The 25,966-nt window shown below is 44.8% G+C and overlaps 1 protein-coding gene across 1 annotated transcript in view; it reads right to left on the bottom strand.

Annotated features, from left to right (window-relative positions):
* Positions 1-25,966, bottom strand: part of dnah2 (dynein, axonemal, heavy chain 2) — a 186,475-nt gene that overhangs the window by 25,637 nt on the left and 134,872 nt on the right. Inside the window, exons 52-67 of the mRNA XM_030338322.1 lie at positions 25,749-25,916; positions 23,772-23,932; positions 23,030-23,169; positions 20,351-20,483; positions 18,763-18,902; positions 16,964-17,174; positions 15,298-15,414; positions 14,362-14,503; positions 13,774-13,943; positions 13,198-13,314; positions 11,437-11,601; positions 5,272-5,394; positions 3,437-3,585; positions 2,827-2,893; positions 854-1,004; positions 315-463 (exon numbers count right to left, since the gene is read on the bottom strand). Coding sequence (XP_030194182.1) covers positions 315-463; positions 854-1,004; positions 2,827-2,893; positions 3,437-3,585; positions 5,272-5,394; positions 11,437-11,601; positions 13,198-13,314; positions 13,774-13,943; positions 14,362-14,503; positions 15,298-15,414; positions 16,964-17,174; positions 18,763-18,902; positions 20,351-20,483; positions 23,030-23,169; positions 23,772-23,932; positions 25,749-25,916 — 2,303 coding nt within the window. The remainder of the gene's footprint in view (positions 1-314; positions 464-853; positions 1,005-2,826; positions 2,894-3,436; positions 3,586-5,271; positions 5,395-11,436; positions 11,602-13,197; positions 13,315-13,773; positions 13,944-14,361; positions 14,504-15,297; positions 15,415-16,963; positions 17,175-18,762; positions 18,903-20,350; positions 20,484-23,029; positions 23,170-23,771; positions 23,933-25,748; positions 25,917-25,966) is intronic.

The following is a 25,966-nucleotide window of genomic DNA, read 5'->3' as shown; positions in this document are numbered from 1 at the left end:
TAAGCTACACACAGGTAGAAATGCAGGGAAACAACCAAATCCTGACATAATTACACACGCACGCACGCACACACGCAAGCAGGAACAGACGCATGCACGAATGCTCACACACATGCAAATTATCACACAAGGTAATATCCACAGTAACAAACTCACAAATGTATACAAACAGGTACAAACAGGTATACAAACAAATTGTTAGAAACAGAAACACCACGGAACCAAAACATGCAACCATGTTCAAAGACATACGATAACACACAATGATTATGTCAAAGTAGAACCCCCCCTCACACACACAAACACACACAGACCTGCTCCTTGACTGCAAAGTTGACGATGGTGGTCTTGGTGGAGATCTCGGGAGGGTAGTGGGGGTTAGACAGCTTGGTGGTGATGTAGAAGCTGAAGTCAGGGCTGTACTCCACCTCCTTGTCCCCCAGCTTCAGCAGCATCCTCCCTCCTGGAGGGACACACAAATAATATTAATAATTGATTGAATTGATATAGCGCTTTTCTAGACACTAAAAATGCATCACATACACGCTATTAATAACGCCTTTTCATATCATGTACATGCGTGCATCAGCAATTAGTGTGCATGGTGTGTGTTATGTATTTGTGTGTGTGTGTGTGTGTTCGTTATGTATATGTGTATGTGATGTGTGTGTGCGTGTGTGTGTTTGAATGTTATGTATTTGTACGTATATGTGTGTGTGTGTGTGTGCGTGTGTGTGTGTTATGTATGTGTGTGTGTGTGTGTGTGTGTCAGTGTATGTGTCTGTTTCTGTGTTTGTATGTTTGTGTGCGTGTGTGTGTGTATATGTATGTGTATGTGTGTGTTAGTACTGACCAACATGTGTGAGGGACTTGTTGAGGATGGGGGCCAGCGCGGGGTCCAGCTCCTCCTGGACGTTCTGCAGCAGCACAGGGGCTCCAGACTGGACCGCGCCCTCCAGGACCCGCAGGAAGTCCGGCATCTGGAGGTCTATCACCTTCAGACCCTACACACACACATTCACAGAACACACACTCATCAACAGACGCATACATAGACACACGGATACATCGACTCATAAACACACACACACACATATAGAGACACACACAGAGACACAATTAAACACAGACACATGTTTTCACAGACACATATAGACATACACACACCGAAACACAAATTGTCACACACATAGAAACATATATATACAGGCACATAGACACCCACAAAAAGAAACACATACACACACAAACACATAGAGTCAGACATACAGTCAGACGTATACACACACATATAGACAAATGCACACATATAGACACACATAAGTTCACCACAAGAAAGTTGAGGGAGTCATAAAACGGCCTATTACTAAATAGCTTGGGAAGAGAGGGCGGAGGGGAAGAAAGGAGAGCGAGCCAAAGCGAGCACAAGAATGAACTTGATGAAATCAGAGAGGGAAAGAGCCCCAGATTGGGAGCAGAGCATGAGCACTATTAGCCCCCGCCAGCGGCCCCGTCACATGCCATCAGATACACACCAAGGCCTCAATCTGGCCACCGGCCGATTGTACCTTCAATGTCAGGCCGAGAGGGAGAGGGAGGGGAGGGGGAGGGGGGAGAGGGAGAGGGAGAGGGAGAGGGAGAGAGAGAGAGAGAGAGAGAGAGAGAGGGAGAGAGAGAGAGAGAGAGAGAGGATACTGGGAGGGCCATGCTGACCCCTCTCCCCCCCAGCCTCCCCTTCTATCCCCTGGGTCTGCGGCTGGCAGTTCAGCCCCCAGGTCTTTTAATCACGTCCTAGCGTTTCCCCCAGCCTCCCCTTCTATCCCCTGGGTTTCTGGGTGGCAGTAGTGATCAGCCCCCTGGTCTCTGCTGCGGCCTCTCCGACATAAAGAGACCACGGCCATAAGTCAGAACACCACAGGGGGAGCCACACAGCAGAACAAATGAATGGACCAAAAGTACAGGACAAAGCTGGTTGGCAAGAAAAACACCTGCAACTTATCAGTAGAACAAAGAGGTGGTGGAAGTACTGAAATATATATATATATATGTGTGTAGACACATGCATTTTAGTATGGCCCCTGTGGCAATGTGGGCTTATGCACAAATATTATCACAGTTGGAGTTGGAGGAAAAAGCAATAAAAATAATTGGTTTGGGGTTTTTTATGTGTCAAAAGATCACATAAGGACAGCCCATACTGATGGCCTCCTGGTTCACTCTGACAACACTTCCTAGACTTCTTAGAGGTATGTGCCCTGCCTCCCTCCTCCTCTTCCTTCTCCTCCTCCTCCTTCTCCCCCTCCTCCTCCTACTCCTTCTGCTCCTCCACCTCCTTTCACCCTCTCCAAGAAACGATGAAAGCGCTGTGATAGAGTAATATAAAAAATAATGAAAACAAAACCAGAAACAAAGCCAAACAGAAACAGGAGCGGTAATGGCGTGCGGAAAACAAACGACAGATGATGCGTTTGCGATCAATAACGCGGAGGCAGGTGAGATGCAAAGCCCACCGGAGGACTGTGATCAGGTGATAGCGCGCCTCCAAACAAACAAATAACAACAATAAGGCTGAGGCCAACTGAAAAGAAATAACAATGAGTTGTAGCTGGTTTATCTTAATGATGAGGGAGAGAGGGGAAAAAAAGGGGGGAGATGATGAGAAGAAAAGAAAGGAAATAAGAAATCATAAAAAAAGGGTTGTAAACACATCAAAAGAAATTACAACGGGTAATGGCTTTCATCTGCTGTTTTCAAGAGAGACCTAACACCTGAATGTGTGAAAAGAAAATACATGTTGTTGATTAAGGAGGTGCTTCTCCGCCTTACCCTGCCCCTCTCCATGTTTTTGATCCACTTCAGGGCCTGGCCTTGTGGGTCCACCATTAGTGGCCATCTTGTGTCGTGAGGAAACAGACAAGACGATCAGACGCACAGATGTACTCGTCGTAGTGGGCTCAGGATTCGACGTGGATAACAATATTTATGTCTACGATTAGTCATTTGACGTAGGCTTCTATACAAAATGTCGTACATCGGACGCTCAGGAGAATCCAAAGCATACAATCAAGACCAGAGTCACTACAAAACAACTCTATGGAGAATAACGACTCGACAGAGTGCACAGTAACTATTGGAATCCCAAAGAAAGGATTAGCAGAATTAAACTCACTTCACTATTCAACGCGACAACAAGAGCAAGAAACAACAAAGTGCCCCAGTCAGTTTATCAGATGAATATCTTCAGTGGAGTCTGCTATTATGATGTGGCTGTATTGTCATTTGGCTTTGGTGGTTTTTGTGTGGTTGAGATGTGTGTGCACATTTGCTTCTTTGTTTGTGGATATGTTTGTGTGATGAGATGTGTCACACATGTGTATGTGTGATGTGCCTGTGTGTGCGATGTGTGTGGGCGGCTTGTGATTGTGTGTGCACGGACCGGTTGCCGCGGGTGACGATGACTCCGTTCTCAGTGGAGAAGGCGTCGGAGGGCAGGCCCTGGATGTTCCAGTCCCGCACCACGGTGGGTCTGGACAGGAAGCCGGAGAAACTGAAGCCCGGGGAGCATGGCACCTGCAGCTCACGCACCTAGGAGAGGGAGGGGGAGAGAAGAAGTGGGGAGGGGATAGGGGCAAAAAATAATGAGAGAGAGGGGAGGGAGGAAAAGAGAAAGAGGGAGAGATGGTGAGAGAGAGAGAAAGAGGGAGAGATGGCGAGAGAGAGAGAGAGAGAGAGAGAGAGAGAGAGAGAGAGAGAGAGAGAGAGAGAGAGAGAGAGAGAGAGAGAGAGAGAGAGAGAGAGAGAGAGGTGGAATTAGATTTGGTTTGTTCAATTTTACAATTATATTTACCCTTTTAAGTTTCTATTCTATTATTATTCCATTTCCTCTTCAAAAATGTAGACGAAATGCGTTGTATTTTATTACGCCGTTAAATGCAGCGATATTGTGGTTTAAGCACCATCATTTATTGTGTTCCGCCTCAACTCTACAAAAGAGTTAAATATTTCATTTTCATATGTCACATGAATTTCTGAATAAAATAAAATAAATAAATAACAAAACCTAAGACTGCTGAAGAATGTTTGGTTCACATGGGTGAAGACTCGTTTTACCAGGCTTCGAAATGTTTCAAACAGAATTCCCCATATACTCCGGTAGTAGTCTAACATGCAGGAAATGCAGATTAACCCGTATTACGAGGGGTCAACTAATATATCGTCCCCCTTGCGCAATAAAGACTCGCTTGCTTGAGGTTTCTCAATCGGAATGGAACTGATACCAATGCAATCAATGTTAATATATCAAAATATGTTGATAGAAATTACATATTTATTGTCTTATTGAACAAAATAAAAAAGCAGGATCTTCGGATAATGCTCAATGCAATTGCAATTCAAATAACCTCATCGAGCCTTAATCCGAATGAGCCCCCTCCCAGAGGGTCTGCAACGCGCCAGAGCACCATGATATTGTTTGACACTTCATTATATGGGTTTTATCTGCGTTTCTAGCATATTAGACTACTACCAGAGGGATGTGGATTTTCTGTCATTCATCATGTCATGTCATCATGTCGGTCATCTAGTAGCCTAGTGGAACGAGGCCACATTCATGTGAATAAAACATTCCTTAACAATTGTTAATATGTCTATTAATATTGGCTATTGGTAAAACAGCCCTCCCTGACCATTAAGAATGATAAATGTCAGCCTACAATGACGCTCATTAATTCAACATTGAGCCATTTTATTGTCATAGAGTGCAGAAATGTGGATCCATACGCTACTTTCTGAGAACTAAAGGGAGACAAAACAACGTCATGCGAGTAAGAATAATGTTGAGTCTGCGGTTGATTGCTGAATTGTACAAGGATTACACAGCAGAGTGAATAGCGGATAAACAATGGAAAGATCAGCAATGGTTTGGTCTGGTCTGACTTTGGTTGATATTAATTGGGGGAAGAAGATTCATAATAAGAGGCTGCAAAAGGAGCTCGGGCTGGGTGATATCGTCAAAGATAAATGTCCTGATATTTTATATTTTCCTGTAATTTTGACGACGTCCATAAATTACGATATTTTCTAGCCATCATGAAAAATGAATTTTGACGTACAAAGTTACTTAGATGAGCTAACCTAATATACTGCTATTTCCTAAATAAAAGCCGGAAACAAACATCTTAGCCCACAATATGTATACATGAAAAAGAGACAATTTTAAACGATGAATAACAATAAAAACAAGACATAATAAAGAATGTGTGTGTGTGTCACCTCCTTCATCCAAAGGGCCACCAGCTGGTCTCTGTAGTTGGACAGGAAGGGGCCCAGGTAGGACAGACAGGAGGCCGCTAACAAGCAGTCTCCCACCAGGTAGCCCATGTTCTCCTCCAGACCCTGAACACACACACACACACACACACACACACACACACACACACACACACACACACACACACACACACACACACACACACACACACACACACACACACACACACTCTCGTGCTGAAACCTCACATATTCACAGGGTACTATGCATCTTTGGGTATGACAAACACTAGGTGTGTGTGAGCGCGTATAGGTATACAATATAGTACTCTCACAGTACAATACTCTCTCACACACTATCATCTCTCCCTCCAACACTACCATGCTCTCGCTCACAAACACTTCTCTCACACACACTATCAAGCTCAGTCTCATACACACAATCATTCAATTAAATTGCAATAAAGCTTCACTGGCATGACATTTCAATGAAAGAAACATGTTGTCAAACAGATATAAGCACAAACATGTATTAACTAATAAGAGACAATAGAGGAAACAATAAGATATCTATTCCATTGATAATTTCATAAATATACTTATTATATACAGGATTCCATAAAAAGTATTGTGCCCTTTAATCAACAATTTGATAACCAGACCATGGTTACCAAAAAAAACATGGTAACAATGAACACCAGTAAATGAGAAGAGCAAAGGTAGTGTGTGAGAGAGAAGTTTGATAGTGTGTGTGTCACGACAAGTTGAAGCAGGGCAGCAGGAACAAAAGGGATCCAAATAGAGAAGAGATTTTGGGAAGAGTAACAAAAAGGCTTTAATAAAAAAAATATATATATATCAGTTCCAAAAACTGACAAACAACTAGAGAACAACAACGACAGAGGGGACATGACTAATACAACAAACCCACAAGGGAACAAAGGAGGGAAGTCGTATCAATGGGGAGAGACTTATCAGAGCATGGCAGGTGCAGGTGGGAAGATTGACAAAGAGTATGTAGGGGGATGAAGGAAGTGCAGATGGGAGGGGCAGGATCTGTGATGTGAGGGGAAAAGTCTGAGGACATCTGGTGGACAGGTGGAGAATGGAAACGAAATGACAAAAATAACTGAGTCAGACGATGACACTGTGAGAGAACATGACAGTTTGTGAGAGAGAGTAGGAACATGTGAGAGATAGAGAGTTGGATACTGTGTGTGTGAGAAGGTATGATTGAAACAGAAGGCAGAATGATTGAACAGGATGTTCCATTCTACATTTCTGATTGGTTTGCATTTCCCGCCTGTTCCCACCTCTTCAGAATGCTGTTTATCTGAAGCACCTGAGGAGAAACGGTGGATAGGGAAAACATGACTCAAGCCATTGAAATACTTAGAGGTAATGTGTGTAGAATTTTGTAGCCTCTAGCAGAACAGACATTGTACATAATGTATTGTATATAATCTCATGACAATAACAATCATTCTGTTTTCGTTACCTTAAAATTAGCCATTTATATCTACATAGGGAACAGACAAACGCCTCTAGAGAGAAGGCGTTCTAAAATAAATGTGTTTTAGGCTGAGGGTTGTGAGAAGGAGGGGTGCATGTCATCCCCATGGCTATGACCCATTTGAGAAGTAAGAGCGTTACAATAATCGAAGCCATGTTGGATATGAACTGCATCACACACATTGACGTTACACTAGGTATATAGAAGCTTAACCCTCTCACAGACAAGGACATCAACCGCTTTGTGGACGGAGCTCCACACATCCACACACACCGTGGCGTTATATACAAGTGTCCCAGAAGCTTCACCCTCTCGGACACGGACATCAACATTAATCACTTTGAAGACGGAGCTCCACACATCCGAACACACCGTGGCATTTAACTATAAGTGTATCCCTCTCTCGGACGTGCCTCATCTGTGAACAAATATGCTAGGTCCTTCCACCAAAACATCCTGTGTATATAAAGGATTCAATTTTAATGGAGTTTAACTTTTTGATCCAAGTGTAAAATAGTGTAGGAAATGGAAGTTTGTGGAGGAGGGGGATTATTTCCCTGCTTGAAAACTTAAATCAGGCTAGGCTAGCTAGTTGGTGCTAGGCTATACAGTGCAAGTAAACATCTGCTCAAAGTGCCGACTGCTAACGAGATTAATTATCACACCACAGGCGCACGGCATTAGATGTGCGCGGCACTAGAGTTGTTGGGAACACATTACTGGGGGAATTCCACATCCTCCATGTTGGAATGTCTTTGGAGCAGTGCTTGCCCTTTGAAGCAGTACTGAAAGCATCCCGATTTGACCAGGAGGAACGAACAAATCCCTGGATCGGTCCACAGCCCACAGGTGGAACATGGACATAGGACTAAATCCTGTGATCACCTTAACAGACTACTATTTGAGGAGTACAGCTCATCTCTTTCAACAGCCTCATCACACAGAGAATAAAAGTGGGTGAAACTGACAAGTGGTGGGCTTTGAAAGACGACAGTTGTCTGTTTGAGAGCGGAGTCTACGTGCAGGCTGGGGTCGTATCCCCGGTTCAAGCACCTGAGTGCCAAGAGGAGAGACCAAGCCTATAATGTGGTCTGGCAGCTGGCTGACCGTTTGAGCACAAGATGCAGCAAGAGCAGAGATGCAGATAAACCAGATCAAAACACAATGAGAAGAGGCTGAAACACCCGCAAAAATGAAGTTTGACAAATAGCAGGAAACTGCCATGCTGCTTGGGGAGGACGCAGATCGAGACTACCAAGCTGAGAATAGCAGGAAATCAAGAGATGAAAAATAGCACCATTTAAAGTAAAATGTAATGTTAAAAACCTGAAGTGTTTTTAAAACTTTTTTGCCAATTCCAGCCAATTGAAAGTCTGCATAAATGCACATTTTTGTATGGCACAGGATGGCAGCTCAGCTGAATAACATAAGCTCAAGTATGCTGTTGAGTTTGAAGTGGTGAAAAGGAAACACGGCATGTAGGAATAATGGCTTGTATGGTATGGCATCATTATCTTGTTTCGTTCAGAGTAACTTAATCTCAAGATGCAGTCCCTGTGCAGGAGCTTGCCTCACAATTTGACGCCAACCAAAGATGCAAGGACTTCTTTGATGAATGGGGCTATACGTTGCTTCAAACACTTATCCTACAGTAAAAAATATCAGATGTCCATCAAATTTTCAAATGATATGATGATATATTATTTGGGATACCAACTTTCTCTGAAGGAGTGAAGCTTATATTTTGTTATTGATCTGGGAAACAACCCGAAAACAGAATATCTCAAAAACATGGATACATTAAAGAATGCATAAACACTTCCTAATTCCCCTCATCTGCGATCTGCCGGGAAATCATGTTCAGAGATGAGTTAATGTATTCAGGTTTTAGTCATGTTATTACATTCTAATTGAATTGCCGCAAATATCGTAACTTAACTGAGTCAACTACCCAAACAGCTGTAGATAATGTTATGTGGGGTAGGTTGCAGTTATGTCATAGAGGTTATGGGGAAATAAACTATTTTATATGTTTAGTTAATACTGCTGAATGCAAAAAAGGTAAGACAGTTTTTATTTTTGTAAAGAAGTGAAACGCTTTCATCAGATTTGAAAGACATGTCTGGGGTACTTTGGTTGAAAATGAAGGGTCATTTGAATAACAGCTGGCATGGTGTCCTCCCATTGGGATCTCATTGGGATATGACTTTATAACCAACATTCCAAACCAGCAAAACAGCATATGGTTTGCTCCTTAAGAGGTGAATGCTAAACATTCAAGTAGGGATTCAACTTTTGAAAGATGTGCTTTACGGCCTTTTTTTTTTACAAATCTCCTCTCCGACCAGCCAGAAAAATACACTTACAACCAGTTTCAAGGCTTTCTGCCATGAAACATTAGATATTATTATAGAATCTGATTTGCAGGTGATCTTGTGCCTTTTAGGCTCAAAATAGAATTGCTTGAGACTGATTGGGGGTGTCGGTAAAATGTGCAAGATAAAGGGCATACATATAGAATAAGGTAAGTGGATAATTATATAGAAATATAGCTGCCCCATTTGCATTTTTAGCTTAACATAATAAAATAGTAAAGGTTGAGGCGGTTAACAAGTTCAACAGCATAAGTGGAAACAATATATTCTGTCTACCTTTTTGGTCAATGCAGGGCTAATCTAAGTAATGTATCAATTTCAATACACAGTTGTGTTTTGTACTGTTTTGTTGTGCTAGGTCTCAGAGAGCACTTCACATCAGGAATTCTTGCATGAAACATAACCATTGCAGGGTTACCTGGCAAATGCAGTAGGCTATGGCCTTACAAAGGACCAGGGACCTTCTAGTTCAGGATATCATGTTTCAGGTTGTTCACGTATTTTATTTTGTCTTCCAAATTAATCCTAATCATATACATGCACAAAACAATTAATGCATTCAATATCTAAATAAATTCAATAAGAGCATTTTTACTTATTCAGATCAACTCATTTAGACAATTTGATCGAAGGAGGCATGACATTTTTTGTTGTTTACATAATTTGATTTTTAAGAGACAAAGTTCAAATGACCAGCCATGGTATCGTTAAGAGAATCGTGTGAATGAATCCGTATTGTACCAATGTTCAGTATTCTTGTATGGCCCTTAAATCGGGCAAGGTAAAGCGATGTCATGCATATGCTTCATGAACCACCTTCAGAAAACACAGGTAACTCCAATTAGCCCCAATAATGCATTATTCTTTTAGTTAAAAAGTGAGGAGTGTGTGTGGATGAGTCAGACTGATTGGACTTTGGGGCTGAGTGTGGCTGCACACCTGTTGCACATTGAGTAATCAGTGTGTACAGGTTAAACCAGGCATCACCACCCATTCTGGCCGATCTCCGGCATGCCAGCACAACAAACCTGCTGCTGTGCATCATTATACTCAACTTTGGCAATAGACCGGTCCAAACATCACCAACCTGCGTCCTTGTTTTGAAGGAGCCCAGTGAAAGCCACCTAGCTGGAGTGAGGCAGCCACCAAGCTGGAGTGTGGCAGCCACCTAGCTGGAGTGTGGCCGCCACCTAGCTGGAGTGTGGCCGCCAACTAGGTGGCCTATGGCCCAATGTCCCAATGTCCGTGCAGGATTAAGCAGTTTATCATTGAAGTGCAATGGGTTAAATGTTTGGCACACACCTCTGCAACTTCAATCATACTGCCATGCCCTCTGTCCTTACCCTGTTCATTGTGCAGAAGTCTCTCTCACACGCTTGACGCCAGAATGATGAGCACAATTGCTGCCAAACGGCTGAGTAATGGGTATGTCTGTCCCCATTCGTCACACTCACTAGCTAGCAGAGTCATTATTTCAGCTTGGTTTTTGTCCCAGTGGAATAATTTTAAAGGGATGTTAATTTTCATTATTTTAATTAAACAAGATGTGTCTGCAGGTTGAATTGAGTAATTTAAGACTTTTTAAAGACCAAATACAATGGTAAGTACAGGTGTAAAGTAAGTTGCGGTTATTACCAATAGGACATTATTCCACCAGGTACGTTTAAAGGAAGGTGTAATAGGTTCAGCACAGTGATGAGCATTAGGTAGATTCAGGGATTTTCAGGCTATCAAAAGTTTTGATCGTGCTATAGAAGAATGAATAATTAAATACATAAATCGGGATGGAATGTTTATGTTTAGGATCACGGTGTCATTGCAATATCTCAGCATCATTCATCCATTAGGACTATGTTTTAAAATTGAAAAGTTTTGTACTGTGAGAGAGAGTATGATAGTGTGTGAGTATGATGGCGTGTGTGAGAATAGGACAGTGTCAGAGAGTATGATAGTATCTGAGAGAGTATGATGGTGTGTGTGTGACAATAGGACAGTGTCAGAGAGAATGACAGTGGGTGAGAGAGTATGATAGTGTGTTAGAGACTATGATAGTGTGTGATAGAGTATGATAGTGTGTGAGAATGTGACAGTGTCAGTGAGTATGAAAGTGTGTCAGAGTATGACACACTTTCATACTCTCTGAAAGTGAGTATGATGAAATGAGAGAGATGTGAGATGTGTGAGAGAGTGTGAGAGAGAGTATAGTAATGTGAAAAAGGGTATGATAGAGCGGACAGAAGCTAAGAATGAGGCATGGCCGAATGGGCCTCTCATACGTACGATGACGGTGGTCTCCCAGCGAGCCCTTTCCCCAGCCAGACCAGACACCAGCTTGTCGGCGCGGTCCAGTTTGACCTCCATGTCCTCTGAGCTCCTCCTCAGCTCCTCCTTCATCGCCAGCTTCTCATCATACTGCTTCTTCAGCTGCTCCAGCTTCTCACCCACCTACACACACACATATATATATATATATATATATATATACCAGGGCTGTCAAGCGATTCAAATATCTAATGGCGATTAATCGCATGGTTGGCAATAGTTTATCATGATGAATCTCAAATAAATCCCAAAAAGATGGATGTTCAAAATGCACTGTAAAGGTCATTTTTCATTATTTGAATACTCAATTCACAAGTCCATCCTACCACTTGTATTCCACAACGATCAGAGGGGGTCTATCGAGAATAGCATGTCTTTCTTCAATATTAGACGAGTATAAAGTATTAATCATTCCTCTTCCACTCCGAGGTCACAAGAGATCCTTGTCCTCCAGGATGCGTAAGTGGTGTCCGACCTCGACGAACGGGGCTTTCTTTTTAGTGCTTTACATAAATTGAGTCTTGGTGAGGACTTCATTGCTTGGGTTAAACGTCTGCCTCCCCTGGCTTCTGTTTGCACTAATGAAGTCTCCTCTCCATATTTTTAATTACGAGGGACAAGGCAAGGGTGTCCCTATGGCCACTCCTGTTTTTACGTCTCTATCAAACCTCTAGCCATAGTTATCTGCGCGGATCACGCAATTTCTGGTATAACCAGGGGGGAACTGGAGTCTCTGTATGCGGATGACATTATTCTTCCCTTATTAAAATCTGCCACCTTCTTAGCTCAATGACTCTCTGCATTGAGCAATTTGGTCCTGTTACTGGTTACAAACATGATATTAGCATACATTTGAAATAAACTGTTCCCTCTAAATGTTGTGGTAAAGGACCTCCCCCCCTGCCTCACAGAATTACGTGAACATTTGTATATTTACATAAAAATAGCTTCTAGACTTCTTAGGCTTGACTGCTAGTTTTTTCCTCCCCCATATCTCACAGGCTGCATTTGTAAAAATGAATGTGTTGCCCAAGTTTCTTCCCCTGTTCTCGGCAATCCCCATCTTCATTCCTAATTTCCTTCTTGGAAACCTTTGACCAAGCATTCTCTTCATTTAAATGGAACAAAGACTCCACTAGGATACGGAAGTCACTCTCTATCAAAAGTTGCCCTACCAAATTGATACTAATAAAAAGTATATTATTGGGCAGCAAATATACACTGCATCCTATTCTATTGCAAAGACCCAGCAGTGAACTGTGCCAGGAACCATTCTCCCGCTCTGACTAGCATTGTATTAGGGTGTGCCTTAGCAGCTGCGATGCGGGACTCCTGCTGTTCAGTAACTCAGTGATGTCACCAAGTCACAAAGTAAATGTTGATAGATAACAAGCTGTTTCAGACAGTTCAGGAGAAGACATTTCTGTGAGACCTTATAAAGAAATTGTTGCACATGGTTATACTTAGCAGACATTATACATGGATACAAAAAGCTATATAACACACTAAAAGAAAGAGAAAGGGAAAAATAGGAGCTCTTTAAAATATCATAAACCAACAAATGAACAGGAATGTGAACACTAGTTTGTTATTAATAACATCAAGATATCCTCTTAATTTCTTAAAATATAAGTTAATAATAATACAAATAATACAGTTTACCATTACTGACAAAATGGCTCATACAACACACACACACACACACACACACTCCCTCACCTCTCTGAGTTTGTCCTGGGCCTCTGCCAGGGAGGCCTGCTTCTCAGCCAGCTGCAGTGTGGCTGCCTGCAGCCGGGCTCGCTTGGGTTCCACCACCCGGGAGATTCGACCGTACACCTGGGGTTCACCGGGGTTGCAGGGTAAGACACGGGAGAGAGAGGGTCCGGGTATGAGTATAAACGTGTGAATCCAAATATGTTCTGATTTATATGTTTGTAATGCACTCCTTCATAGCAATGCAAATGTCCACATTTAATTAGATTTTTTTGTGCATTGAATGTGTGCTGCATGGTAATGGTATGGTATCTTCGAAGTCTGTGTGTGTGTGTGTGTGTGTGTGTGTGTGTGTGTGTGTGTGTGTGTGTGTGTGTGTGTGTGTGTGTGTGTGTGTGTGTATGTTATGTATCTATGTATATCTGTGTGTATGCATCAATGTGTGAGGGTGTTTGTGTGTATCTTTGTAAGTCTCTCCATGTTATTGGTTGTGTTTTGCATCTATGTATATCGCGTGAGTGTGATTCTGTGTGTGTATGTGTATCTACGTGTATCCAGGTGCGCGTGGGAGCTCCTCCTCACCTCCATGGCTCTGACCCACATGCAGAGGGACTTGGCGGCCAGCGACACCCTGCCGATGATCTCGGGCTGGAAGTCGGCCTGCGTGCAGTACTGGCCCGTCTTCTTCAGCACGCGGTCCGAGATGTTGTCCTTGTCGAAGTTAACCAAGGACTTGATGAAGCTGGACTCACCTGCAGGCAGACGGGACAGTAACACATGGATCAGAGGACAAACAAAGAACAGGTTTTGAGCCCTGTTGTCTCTTTCCGTGGTCCTTGGCCCGTTTGTAGTTCTCAAGACAAGGATATATATGAAAACAATAACTATTTTGGGTACATTTTGCCATACTGCCTTTATGAGCATGTATCTGTTAACTTGGCTTGGTATATACTCCTCAAATGGTATTTATTCCATCAACTTCCATGTGTGCTTTCCTAAAATTGACCTAACTTGACCTTCACTGTGTCCTCCTGCCATCCACCCCTCTCCTGTTCCCCATCAATTCATTCCTTGTTCCCTGTCCATCCCCTCAGCCATCCATCATCCCTTGTTCCCTGTTCATCGCCTCTCACCCATCCTTCCATCCCTCCCTCCTTCTCCTCCCCTCACCCAGCTGTCTCTTAGCCTCTGCCCAGGTGGGGTCCTTGCACAGCAGGGTCATGACAGCCTGCATCACCGTCTCCACCAGGGTCGGGGGACGCCCATACGACTTGATCTCCGTCATGTCTTTCTTGTTCAGGGACTCCAAGGCCTGGCCAAGAAAAATCAGCATCACAAAACGTAACGTACATTGAGGTAAGGAAGGAAGTGAGGAAAGGAATTTTAGAAAAAATATGAATGTAAGTAAGAAAGAAAGAGCGAGAGAAAGAGAGAGAGAGAGAGAGAGAGAGAGAGAGAGAGAGAGAGAGAGAGAGAGAGAGAGAGAGAGAGAGAGAGAGAGAGAGAGAGAGAGAGAGAGAGAGAGAGAGAGAGATGAAGGTTGGAGGAAAGTAAGAAAGAAGGAAGAGAAAGAAAGACAGGCTGGCAAGTTTGGCAGTCAAAGGAGCAGAACCCACATTACATTTAACTCACCTTATACATCAGACTTATAGCCAATAAAGAACATAGAAAAGAGAGAAATACAGAGAGAAATATCGGACCAACAATATCGTAACTATCAAACCTCATACCAAGGGAATTCGAGCGTATGCTCCGTACTTTAATGAAAATATATAATAATAATGTATAAGTATTTAGAGGAGTATTTAGAGAACTGCTACTGAGAGGAATGATTAATACACATAACAAAATGCTATAATAGTATGAATGTAGTTTACCACTATGGATGCAATTAGAGGATTGTGTGTGAATTACTGCATGTTGAACGAAAAACATTAGTGTCCGTATGTGGCTGCAGATGTAAAAATGGCTGAAATTAAATTTCAGCCCTAAAGGTCCTGTACCTTTTGATGGTACTACCTCACAAGCTTTAATAAGGTTCCTGCGGTGAAAACAGGGCTTAAGGACCCCAGGCAGAGAGCAGGCAGTGAGCTGGAGGTGTCTGACCTTCATGGCCTCCTCCAGGGCGGGCAGGGCCTCATCCAGGTCCCTCTGGGCGTTCTCAGCCAGGGCCTTACACTTCACCTCCTCCGCCCCGATCTTCTCACTGTGGGCTCCTACTGCCTGTGGAGGACATTACAACATGTTTAATTACTGTGTCAATGGAAAGTGACAAATAAAGAATGCTATATGAAACTATGTGACTATAATAAAACAATCTAACTTCATCTTAACTGTAGCTTACATTGCAAGTTCAGTCTTACAACACAAACTACAGTGCAAGAACATTGTAACTTTTAATCAGTTTAACTACAGGGGCAAAACACATTGCACAGAGAAGTATGGCCTTAAATATTCAAAACACTCAGTAATGTTGGTGGTGGAGAATGTGGGTGTTGTAGGGCAGAATTAACATTTTAATCACATTTGATTAAAATCTGGGTTTCTGCAAGCCAACCCACATGAAACAATTCTACTTTTTTTCTAGCCTCGATAAGCACTGCTTTGATTATTTTCACTGCAGTGAAAGACCTTTGGTGAAATTTATATTTAGTCCGAATGAGCGTTGCCATTCACACAAAGTCCTGTTTGCTATTGCTTTAAGAGTCACCGTTCTGTCGTGACGCAGCAGATCGTGGTCATTGTGGATCTGTCATGTTGAATGGTCTTTGAGGTCCTCCTCTGTTCTCCACTGTGGCAGCCAGTTCTGACACAAATCTGGCTGCCTGTTAAACACTGGTAGTGGATGAGGTGCATATCCCCCATGTTATTTCTCCTACGTTTTGTGTTGTTTGTGGTAATCCCTCTGTTCATGTTTCTTAGTGTCATTGTTTGTGAATTAAAGTGTTTATTCATTTTGTAAATTGGGTGTGTGTGTGTTTGATTGGTTGGATGTGCAGCTGTGCTCCCTGCTGATTGGATTTCCAGGCCTAATCTAAGTTTAAAGATCAGCAAAGGACCACATTCATGTGGCCATCTCCCTTTCATCAATGTCTTTGTCTGAGGCCTAGTTCACATCTAGCGTTTTTTTTAATCTGCCAGCGCTTATTTTACATTATATTCCTATGGAGCAGAGTGTTTCTGGAATAAGTCACAGCCGTTTTTTTAAACACCTCTCCCAGCGTTTTCTTCTGCCATACGGAGCGTTGAAAAAGTTCAACTTTCAGGAAGAAAACGGCCGACGTCAGGCGTCTTTTTGGCAACCGACCAATCAAAAGCGGAACATTGACACTTCGTCGCGAAGGAAACTCTCAACTGTCAAAACAAGAAACAATTGCGGACAAATCACTCGGGAAAGTGCCGGTGGAGCGATTAATAGTTTTAATTACAGAACATGTCGAGATCTACGACATGTCCAATGGGCTCCAGCCTGGATACTAGTAGGCGAGTAACGTCGGGTCTAGAATGGTTTCGTTGCTAGGCGATAGAAAAAACGCTCTCGGCGCTTTAAGGACAAAAAACGCTGGCAGCTTTTTTTTGTTGGAAAAACGGTCGGCTCAACTTTTCCCTATTACAAAAAACACTAGATGTGAACACGGCCATGTTATGTTTTTAATATATTTGTTTTCCGTTCAACTCTATTTGTTATTCTAAGCTGGGTTGGGAGACCCACACACACTCATTATGCCGCGCTTTATGATTCAACACTATCAGGATGACGACGCATGCCCACCTTCTGCTGTTCATCTGCCTCTCTCTTCTGCTGGACGATGACCACCAGGTACTCCTCACACTGCCTCTGGAAGTCGGCCACCTTCACCTTGGCCTCCTCCAGCTCCAGGGACATGGCCTGCACCTTCTCCCTGGTGTCATCGATCTTGTACAGCCCATTGCGCAGCTTGGTTACCTGCTCACCCAGCTCCCTGCGCTTCTCCGCCAGCAGCCTGCCGGAAGAGGGACACAAACACACAGGCCGTTATGTATGCAAACCTGCCCTGGTGCACACGCATGCACGCATACACACACATAAACAAAGAGACAGACACAGCACAGACACGGATAAGCAACTTGAGCACATACATGAAGAGACGCACACACTGCCACATGTATACATACACGGTAAAGACACACACACACACACACAGACATAGACACAAACGCACACACACACACACACACACACACACACACACACACACACAAAAAACGAACACACAAACAAACACTGACACACAAAGGAACAACCCGGTGAGGTGTCAGGGTTTAGTACGGCAGAGCTTGGAGTGCGTGTGAGTGGACAGGGCTGTTTACCCAGAGAGAGCGGGAGGTACTGCCAGGGGAGAGCAGATCGGCTGGGGCCAGGTTAATGGAGGGTGAGCAAGAGAGGAGCGGACGAGTGTGACACCAGATGCAACAAGATGATGCCTTAACGAGAGCAACAACAACAACAACAACGGCAGCAGAAAAACGAGGGAGCAGATCGACCGCATCCTTCCTGTGTTAGGTTGAACAGAAAAAAAGCAGTACACGTGCGTGAACGCAATGTTCAAACCAGCTCCTGGCTTCCAGTCGGAGCAGCCTTCAACACGGAACAACACTAAACGTGGCCCATCCAAGGCCTGTGGATTCAGCTCTGCGTGTGTGGGCTCTTTGAGGGTTAACAATTAGTCTTGGCCTGCCGCCTTCGATGTGATAAACCTGCTGGGCTCCAGCCATACAAATGACCTTCTAATTCTGCACACCGGCTCCTCCCCTCCCGGGTCACGGTGGGGGGGGCTCCTGGCAAGAAGTTGATGACATACAATAAATGAGCCGAGGCAGGTGAAGGAGGCACCTGTGGTTAGCCTGAGGGTTTTGTCATCAATTTGATTCACTTACTCCTTTAAAGAGGCTTTTATGCAAAGTGACACACAGTGATCTTTCAGATACAGGTCGCTCAGGAGCAGGTAGGGCTTAGTCAGGGCATCTTGCTCAGGGATGGGGAAATTGGGGTCAGAACCCAGAACCTTTTGGCTTGGAGTCCCCCTGTCCATATCACCATCCTGCCCTCAGACCTACTATATTTGCTGGTTTGGCAAAAACTCTCAAAGTGGAGTTAGCAGGTTTTGTGTGCTTGTTCTCTCGCTTATTGCCCATGACTGTTATCTCTGTGTTAACCTGCTCACTACACTCAAGGCTGGAAAGGAGATGCTCATTGTTTAACAAGCCAGTTCTGGAAACTACCAGATCAAACCGAACCACCTCACAACAGTGAGGTGAGAGCCCATTGATGGAGCGCTGTTTGTTGCTGACCAGCGAGTGGCCCTCCATACTTTGAGCACTGCTCAAAACCTTGTACTGCCAACCTTCATCTTTTTTATTATTGCTAGATCAAAAGCTCAAAGTCAAAATTATATTTTCTGTCATTTCTGCTGATTTCATCATCTATTTGATGTGCGCCCCAAACGTGTGCCACCAAACACTCAAATTCTAATTTGGTGCTACAAATCCTGTAGGCTGGAAGTGCGGCTGGAGCCTGGAGGAGAACCATACTTCTTGTATCCTGACACCAGCTCCAGGTAATTGGTGGGGGTGACGTAGTTGTGCCTCCGGAGCTCTGCCCTCATCCTGTGGGAGAAGGTGGCCACAGACTGGTGCATGGTGACGAAGACGCTGGCCACCCTGGTGTGGATCTAGAGCCGAACAGAGGGACGTCACGTTACCTTGTGCTGCAACACGGTGGAGACCATGAACAGGAGACACCTCGGTTCACAGGATACATGGAAGATGAAATAACCTTCACTTTATTAAGCAACAGGTCAGGTGTTAGATCAGCAGAAAGAAAAAGTGCAAATGGAGGTAGGGAAGAGAAATGTTATGTTTAAATAATAATCATTTGATTTATTAACATCTGATAATTTGTGATAAAAAAATACAAATGTGGATGAAAAACTTCTATCCAGAACATATATTTTCTTTTGATTTGAGGATGTTGTAGGATTTTCCAACTAATAGCGACAGGGTCATCGTTAATGCCAAACACGTTCTAATCGTTATCTTAAAAGGACATATTTCTCATCAAGGGAGACAAAAGGATAAAACTAAAAGGCCAAATTGTAAACAGAGTAAAGAAAACGAGCGTGCTAGTCGATGATGAATGATGACGAGAAGGGTTGAGAAACGACAAGAGACAGAGAAGAAAAACATGACAGGAATTACAAAGACCACCTCCACCACCCGCCATGAATAAATAAATAAATAATCCACGGCGGTAAAACCCCTGCTAACGTGAAACGAGCTCCGGGGGCGGAGATGGGGAAGCTTGTAAACGCAATTAGACCCGGGGTCGCGTTCAGTGGGCACGGAAATGAAAAGTCACCCGATGTGGAAACACGCGGCCCTGCTCTGTTTCTGTTGAACAGGCTCAGGTTAATGCCTCTGTTCCACTGGATGAACCAACCAACCCCCTCCCTCTGCTCGCTGGTTCAGCCGGTCACCAGTGGAACGGCTGGCTGCCTCTCCCTGGGAAGGAGGGAGAGCTGGTTCATCCCCGGGGGGGACTAGGTGTTGGACCAGGTTTTTTTTTTTCATGGGGGCACCAAACTCGAGCATATGAGACCCCCACACACACACACACACAATATTACACCGACACACACACACACACACACACACACACGCACACGCACGCGCACGCGCACGCGCACGCGCACGCGCCCGCTCGCACGCGCACACACAAAGACACACACACCCCCACAAAGGAGAAGAAACATGAGGAAAAAATCCTGCAGTGTCCTGTAAAGTAGGTTTGGTCATTATCTCAATGTATATCTCGAGAAACAGACAGTTATTCCAGAAATAAATGTATGTCTGCCATTTCTACGTACACATGATATATTTTGTGTATACCACAGTATGTGTTGGTCTGTGATTCTTACAGACCTTTAGCATATGGGGGAGGTGTAAGGAGATAAAGTGTGAAGGACCGAGGGACACTTCCCAACCGTGTGTGTGAGTGACTGTGAACACATTTGAGTTGTTCACACATTTAATGATTTCACAACAAAGACATCAGTAGCCCCAAGGTGTTCAATGAGTGTGAATGAGTGTGTGTGTGTGTCTGTGTGTCTCTATGTCTCACCGACTCCACGGTCCCCAGGTCCAGGGCGTCCAGGTACCTCTCAGCCACCTCCAGCAGGGCCTCCCTGGGCCACTCACAGAACCAGTCTATGGTGCTGCAGTTGACCAGCGCCGGGTACTGGCGGATCCGGTTCCTGTTGGGGAGGGGGGGGGGGGTGAGCGAGTACACTGTCAGGCCCGAAGCTGTACAACCTGTCAAATAAATCATCATTTAAGATCAGATGAAATGCATTTTATCAATCCTAGAGGGGAATATTAGGGTGTCCCCATGAAGAGGACAATAGAAGATAGAGAAAAATGGGAAATGCTAAGACAAGAAAGAAAATGGAAAAACATTTACTCATAAATAGAAAGCATGAAAGTAAAGGCCGACATTATTGGCAGTTGATGATAACGGTATTGACAGTTTAAAAAAGTGTAAGTCTAATGGCGGGGCAAGGAAATGGAATAAGGGAATCGCAAAATGTAACCCCCCAAATACAAACACACCCTAAAAATTAACCCAACCACAAGAGTTCTGCAGCCAGGCGGAGCGGGGGGGCTGAGGGTGAACCGGATGGGTGAGGAGGTCTAATTGGTATGCGAAGGCTCTTTAGCCTTGGCACTATGATGACGGGGTCATGCTAGCAGCTAGCCTGCAGCTATCACTCAGCAACCTGAGAGTGGTGATTAGCAACGCTCAATGACGCCAGCCACCCCAATTAGCAGCATTATGTGTGGCCACTACTCTGGTCCGCTAATTAAAACAGGGTCCTGGTTCTGTGTGTGTGTGCGTCTGTGGGCGTTATTGTTAGATCAGGATGTGTGTGCGTATGTAGCCGTGCAAATGATGCACGAAAAGAAAAGAGAAAAGATGGAGAGTCACTTTTAATTGAGTAATTTGGTATTTTTGTGTGTAAAAAATATTTCTTTAACATTAGGGATTTAAAAAACTATTTGTGCGTCTGCTAGTATACAATTGTGTGCGTGTGTGTCACCGTTAGTGTTTGATCATCAGGACATGTGAAAAATGTAATGAGAGTACGCAAGAAAACGACTTGTTAGAATATATTAAGGTGTGTAAACACTCCATGAAAGGATCTTTAGCATTAGGGATGAAGACAACAACGTTGTTGTGAGAACCCGATGTGTGAAGAGTGTGCGTGTACCGTGAGCATGTGTATCCATGCAAGACAGTGTTTACTGTGAGACCAAGAAGAGGGACAGAGAAACAGTGCTTGTGCCGATTGTTTCCAGGGGGCTGTGGTTTACCATCACTGGGTCCTGCGTGCCAGACCTCTCATTCGCCAAGCACGGAGAGGGGGGGTTTGTGGATCAGCCACTAATGAGCCAATCAGAGGCTGGGATCAGATACTAGGTCACTGGGTCAGCCTGGTGCTGAGACACAGCTGGGAGGGAGGTGTCCAGGGAGGCCCGGTGTGTAGGATGTTTTACACCTAAAGCTGTTCACATCAGTGTTTACATCCTGTCTGGACACACCTGGGGTTGATGAATTATGCTTTTAGATTTTGCAGCACTTGCTGTTTTTAAAAAAACAATGTTGTGTTTTTTCAAACATATATCCCCTTGCATAAAGATTATAATTGTAGGATTCAGGATGCAAGACGATGCTTGGCAATAAACTGTGTCTATGTGTGTTTCTGCACACAGACACCGTTTAGATTCCAGTTCTGAATATTTGAATCTGAAGAACTGATGATGTAAGTATCAGAAAGCACAGTGGGTGTTAGTGATGTGATGAATAAACAGAGTAGGGAATTCATTTATTTGGGCTTGGGGGGACCCCGATATCTCCCTGATTGAGATGTAGTGCGACTCAGCGACCGGCCGTGATGAACAGACGCGCATATCAAAGCAATCCGTTCATATGAACTCCATCACAGCTCTAGAAATCACAGCTCTAACGTGCTGGGATCAGCGACCGGGGAGCCGTCCATGAGTTCACACAGGCTCCCGGGCGGCCGTCCAAATGGCAGTGAAAAACAAGTGCTGTTCCGTCGCCTCAGTTTGTTTTCTCGCATATGTGTGTGCGTGGCGACACACAAAGGGGAGTTCAAGAACACTCGTGCTGCGCGATCCGGCGTTGCCACGGCAACAGACGGCAACACCGGCAGCTCGCGGGGCGCGGGTCGAGGAGCGGCGTTCGGCGGCTCGATGCTGAGCCAGGCGCGGCGGATGATGGAGGTCAGGACAGCACGGCGGAGACGCACCCCTCCGTCTCCGTAATTGCGCGGTTGAGAGGCAAGATAGCTCGTCTGTTCTGTTCCCCTCTCGCCCTCTTTCTTTATTACTGGCGTCGAACAACCGGGGTCGGCGGAGAAGGAGCGAGGTGCGAGACGGCAAGGAAGGTTTCATCAAACACAACAGAGAAGAGGAGGAGCAAGGGGGGAGACGATCGGAGAGGGGAGAGGGGATGAGAAGGGGGAGAGAGCAGAGTGGAGAAGAGAGGAGGAGGATTTAAAAGGGGAGAAGTAAGGAAGAGGAGAGAAGATGGGGAGGAGAAGAAAGGAGATGCATAGAGGAGAGTAGAGGGGACTTGTAGTGAGGAATAGAGAGGAGCAGAGGGGAGGGGAGTAGAGAGGACAAGAGGTGAGTCAAGGGGAGCATATGCACAGAGCAAAGAGGAGTAGAGGGGAGGAGAAGATAGGGGGAAGGGTTAGTCCCCTCCCTCCTCCAGTACCTGAAGGGCTCCCCCACGGGGCTCATGCAAAGCACCACATGCAGGTTGTTCCGGACCCTCTCGATCAGATAGGCGAACATGGAGTCCGGAGTCTCCAGGACCCCGTTCTTCCTGGCCGACTCTGACAGGGCTCCACACACCTGGAGGAGGTACAGAAACACACACTCACACATATCGCCGTGGAAACACTTCAATCAGACATTGCATGTCCTGAGAGAACATGGTTAATGAGACATGTGGGAGTGATGGCATGCTGTGTGTTGTGTTAAGTAGGCTGAGCTGTCAAGAGGAGGCGACAGGAGCGCTGTGGTGTGATGGCTTAATGTGGAACTGGGAGAAAAGTAGCGTGATAGAAAGAGTTGATTGGAGGAGAACATACATAACCAACAAATTGACTTTATTACAGCTTGTTTAAGTATACTTATATGGCGGAGGAGGAGGGGAGAGAGAGAGAGAGAGAGAGAGAGAGAGAGAGAGAGAGAGAGAGAGAGAGAGAGAGAGAGAGAGAGAGAGAGAGAGAGAGAGAGAGAATACTTTTCTCTTGACCTAAATCCTTGGCCTCCACAAGCCACAAGTACTAAACTGTACTGCATCATTAAACTTGTGTGCATTTCACTTGTGTAATTATCATGTGAGAGAGCGAGAGCGAGAGAGAGGGAAAGAGAGCGTGCAGTAACTTTACAGGCAGACAGGTGGATTGACAGGCAGATAGACAGACATCCAGACAGACAGATTAGGTGACCTCGTCAAACTCGTCCTGCTTGTAGAGGTTGGGCACCTCCCCAGAGCTCAGCACGTTGTTGATGTCCTCCAGGAAGGACTCCTCCACCATCTGGGCATCACTGAACACCAGCACCGTGGGCAGGTCGTCCACGCCCGTCTGCCTGTACAGCTTCTTGATGTCTGAACAAAGCACAACACAAAGCATTGGCTGATGCGTGGAAGTGCTCTCCTCCGCTCAAGGAACCGTCTCAGGTATAGCTTGTGTCAAGATTTCTTGCAGGGAGATTGTTGTCGTTAAAGTTGCTTGACTAAAGGTAAATAGTACAAAGACAGGAGAAAATATTTAAAGTGAATACATAAAAGTATCTCTTTTAAAACTATGCTGCCAAAAACAAACCTGCCAAGGCATCCAGAAAAAGATGAGAAAAGATTAAACGTCAGGGTGAAATTCAATCACACTGAAGTGTTGCCCCTTGGTGCCTCGGTTCCCATGAGCAAGGCAGTCTGGTGAATCTTGGATCAGGACAGTGGGAGAGAAGGAAACTGCTGAGCGGGTGGAACTGAAGTGTGGAATCGTGGCTGCTTGATATCTCTCTACGGGTCGATGAAGGGTTATGAAAAACAAGCGCTGGCTTGATCATCTGACAGAGACGAATAAATAAGAATTACCCCTTGCCTCCGACATCCAAAATGTCAATTTGCAGCCATTAAGCTCCCGGAAACAAAGATGCATTTGGTGTGGTGGGGGGCTGGGGTGGGGGGTGGGAACTCGTAACGGGGGGGAAACAAACACGGGGTGACAGCAGATAACTGTGACAAACGGGGGCTGTTTGAAGTGTTCCTTTAGCGTGCGGATCAGCAGCATACGGCCCACCGTCTGAAACTATTAATATTCAATGCTCAGACAGCCGAGGCAGACATAATTCACCGCAATTATGTGCTAAACAAATGTTGCTGTGTTGGCGGATCAAACCCTAATGGCTATAAATTGATTTTCTTCCCCCGAGCCTGGGCCCTCTCCTCACGGGGAGATACCGGAGATCTTTTAAAAGACGTTTCTGTGTGCAGGATGCTGATCCATGTATTAGCCTAGGTCTTGTCGTCGGCTACTGTGCCTCCGATAGCAGAGTGTGTGGACGCCCGCGATACAAGCTCCCTTGAGGCCTCGAACTGTGATTAAGGGCTATGTGAATAAAGTTGACACAACTACAACATCCCCCCCTTTTTGGTTTGTTGAGTGCTGTGTAATTTGGACTAAATGAAAAGTGCATTGTAATCATAACACTAATGACATTAATCATTTTAATTATGCAGTGCTCATTCATATTTGTAGCGTGTCCTCTTCTCCAGGGTGCGGGTGAGGCCTGTTAAATATTTTCAAACTCAACAGTTGATTTTAATCCGTCCAGACTATCAGGTCTGTGTTTTTTTTCCCCTACAAACAACTCTTGAGAGAAGCCGTAATTACCTTCTGTTTTTTATTGACAGACTCAAGCGTTATCTGGATGATTTTAAATCCATCCAGATGGAGATCTTTAATTTTACAAATGATGGATGATGGCTCCTCAGAATTTCAGAGAACATTTGAGTCCACTGCTTTCATCAGGCAGGGCCACTTTTAAGAACTTTAATAGTTATAAGTTAGCAATCACACCACATAGTATTTTTACTAATGAATACTTATTCATGGTCATCTGGATGCATGGCTCGCATCTCAAATTGAGAAGCTAAGACCGCATAAGGAGATTTCCTGTGAGGTGATCAAGGTCCCATGGATACGTTCTTACCAAATAAGGGGCCGATCACGTTGAAACCTGTCTGTAAGCGTTATTTTTATCTCAGGTAGGCGTGGGCACCAACAACTCCAGCCCCTCAGCAATGCCAAAGCAGTGCGCAATACGTTTAGTTCCCTTGAATTAAAATGAGAAATTGCCGCCGTATGACACATTGTATGTCATCGGGGTCTAAGGTAACAGCGCCCCTCTCCCAGCCTCACCTTCCCTGAACTCCATCTTGCGGTACTGTTTGGTGACCTCCACCTGGAACACCTGGTAGGTGCAGATGGAGGCGGCCATCTTGGACAGGCTCTGGCGTCCTGAGCCGCCGACGCCCACCAGCAGCATGTTGCCCCGGGGTTGGCTGATCACACGCACCACTCGGGTGACTGGCGGGAAGGACAAGCACATACACAACCCCACACAGTGAGACGCAGCA

The sequence above is a fragment of the Gadus morhua genome, chromosome 17 (genome assembly GCF_902167405.1).
Source record: "Gadus morhua chromosome 17, gadMor3.0, whole genome shotgun sequence".
Lineage (NCBI taxonomy): Eukaryota > Metazoa > Chordata > Actinopteri > Gadiformes > Gadidae > Gadus > Gadus morhua.
This window is presented reverse-complemented; position numbering and strand designations above follow the sequence as displayed.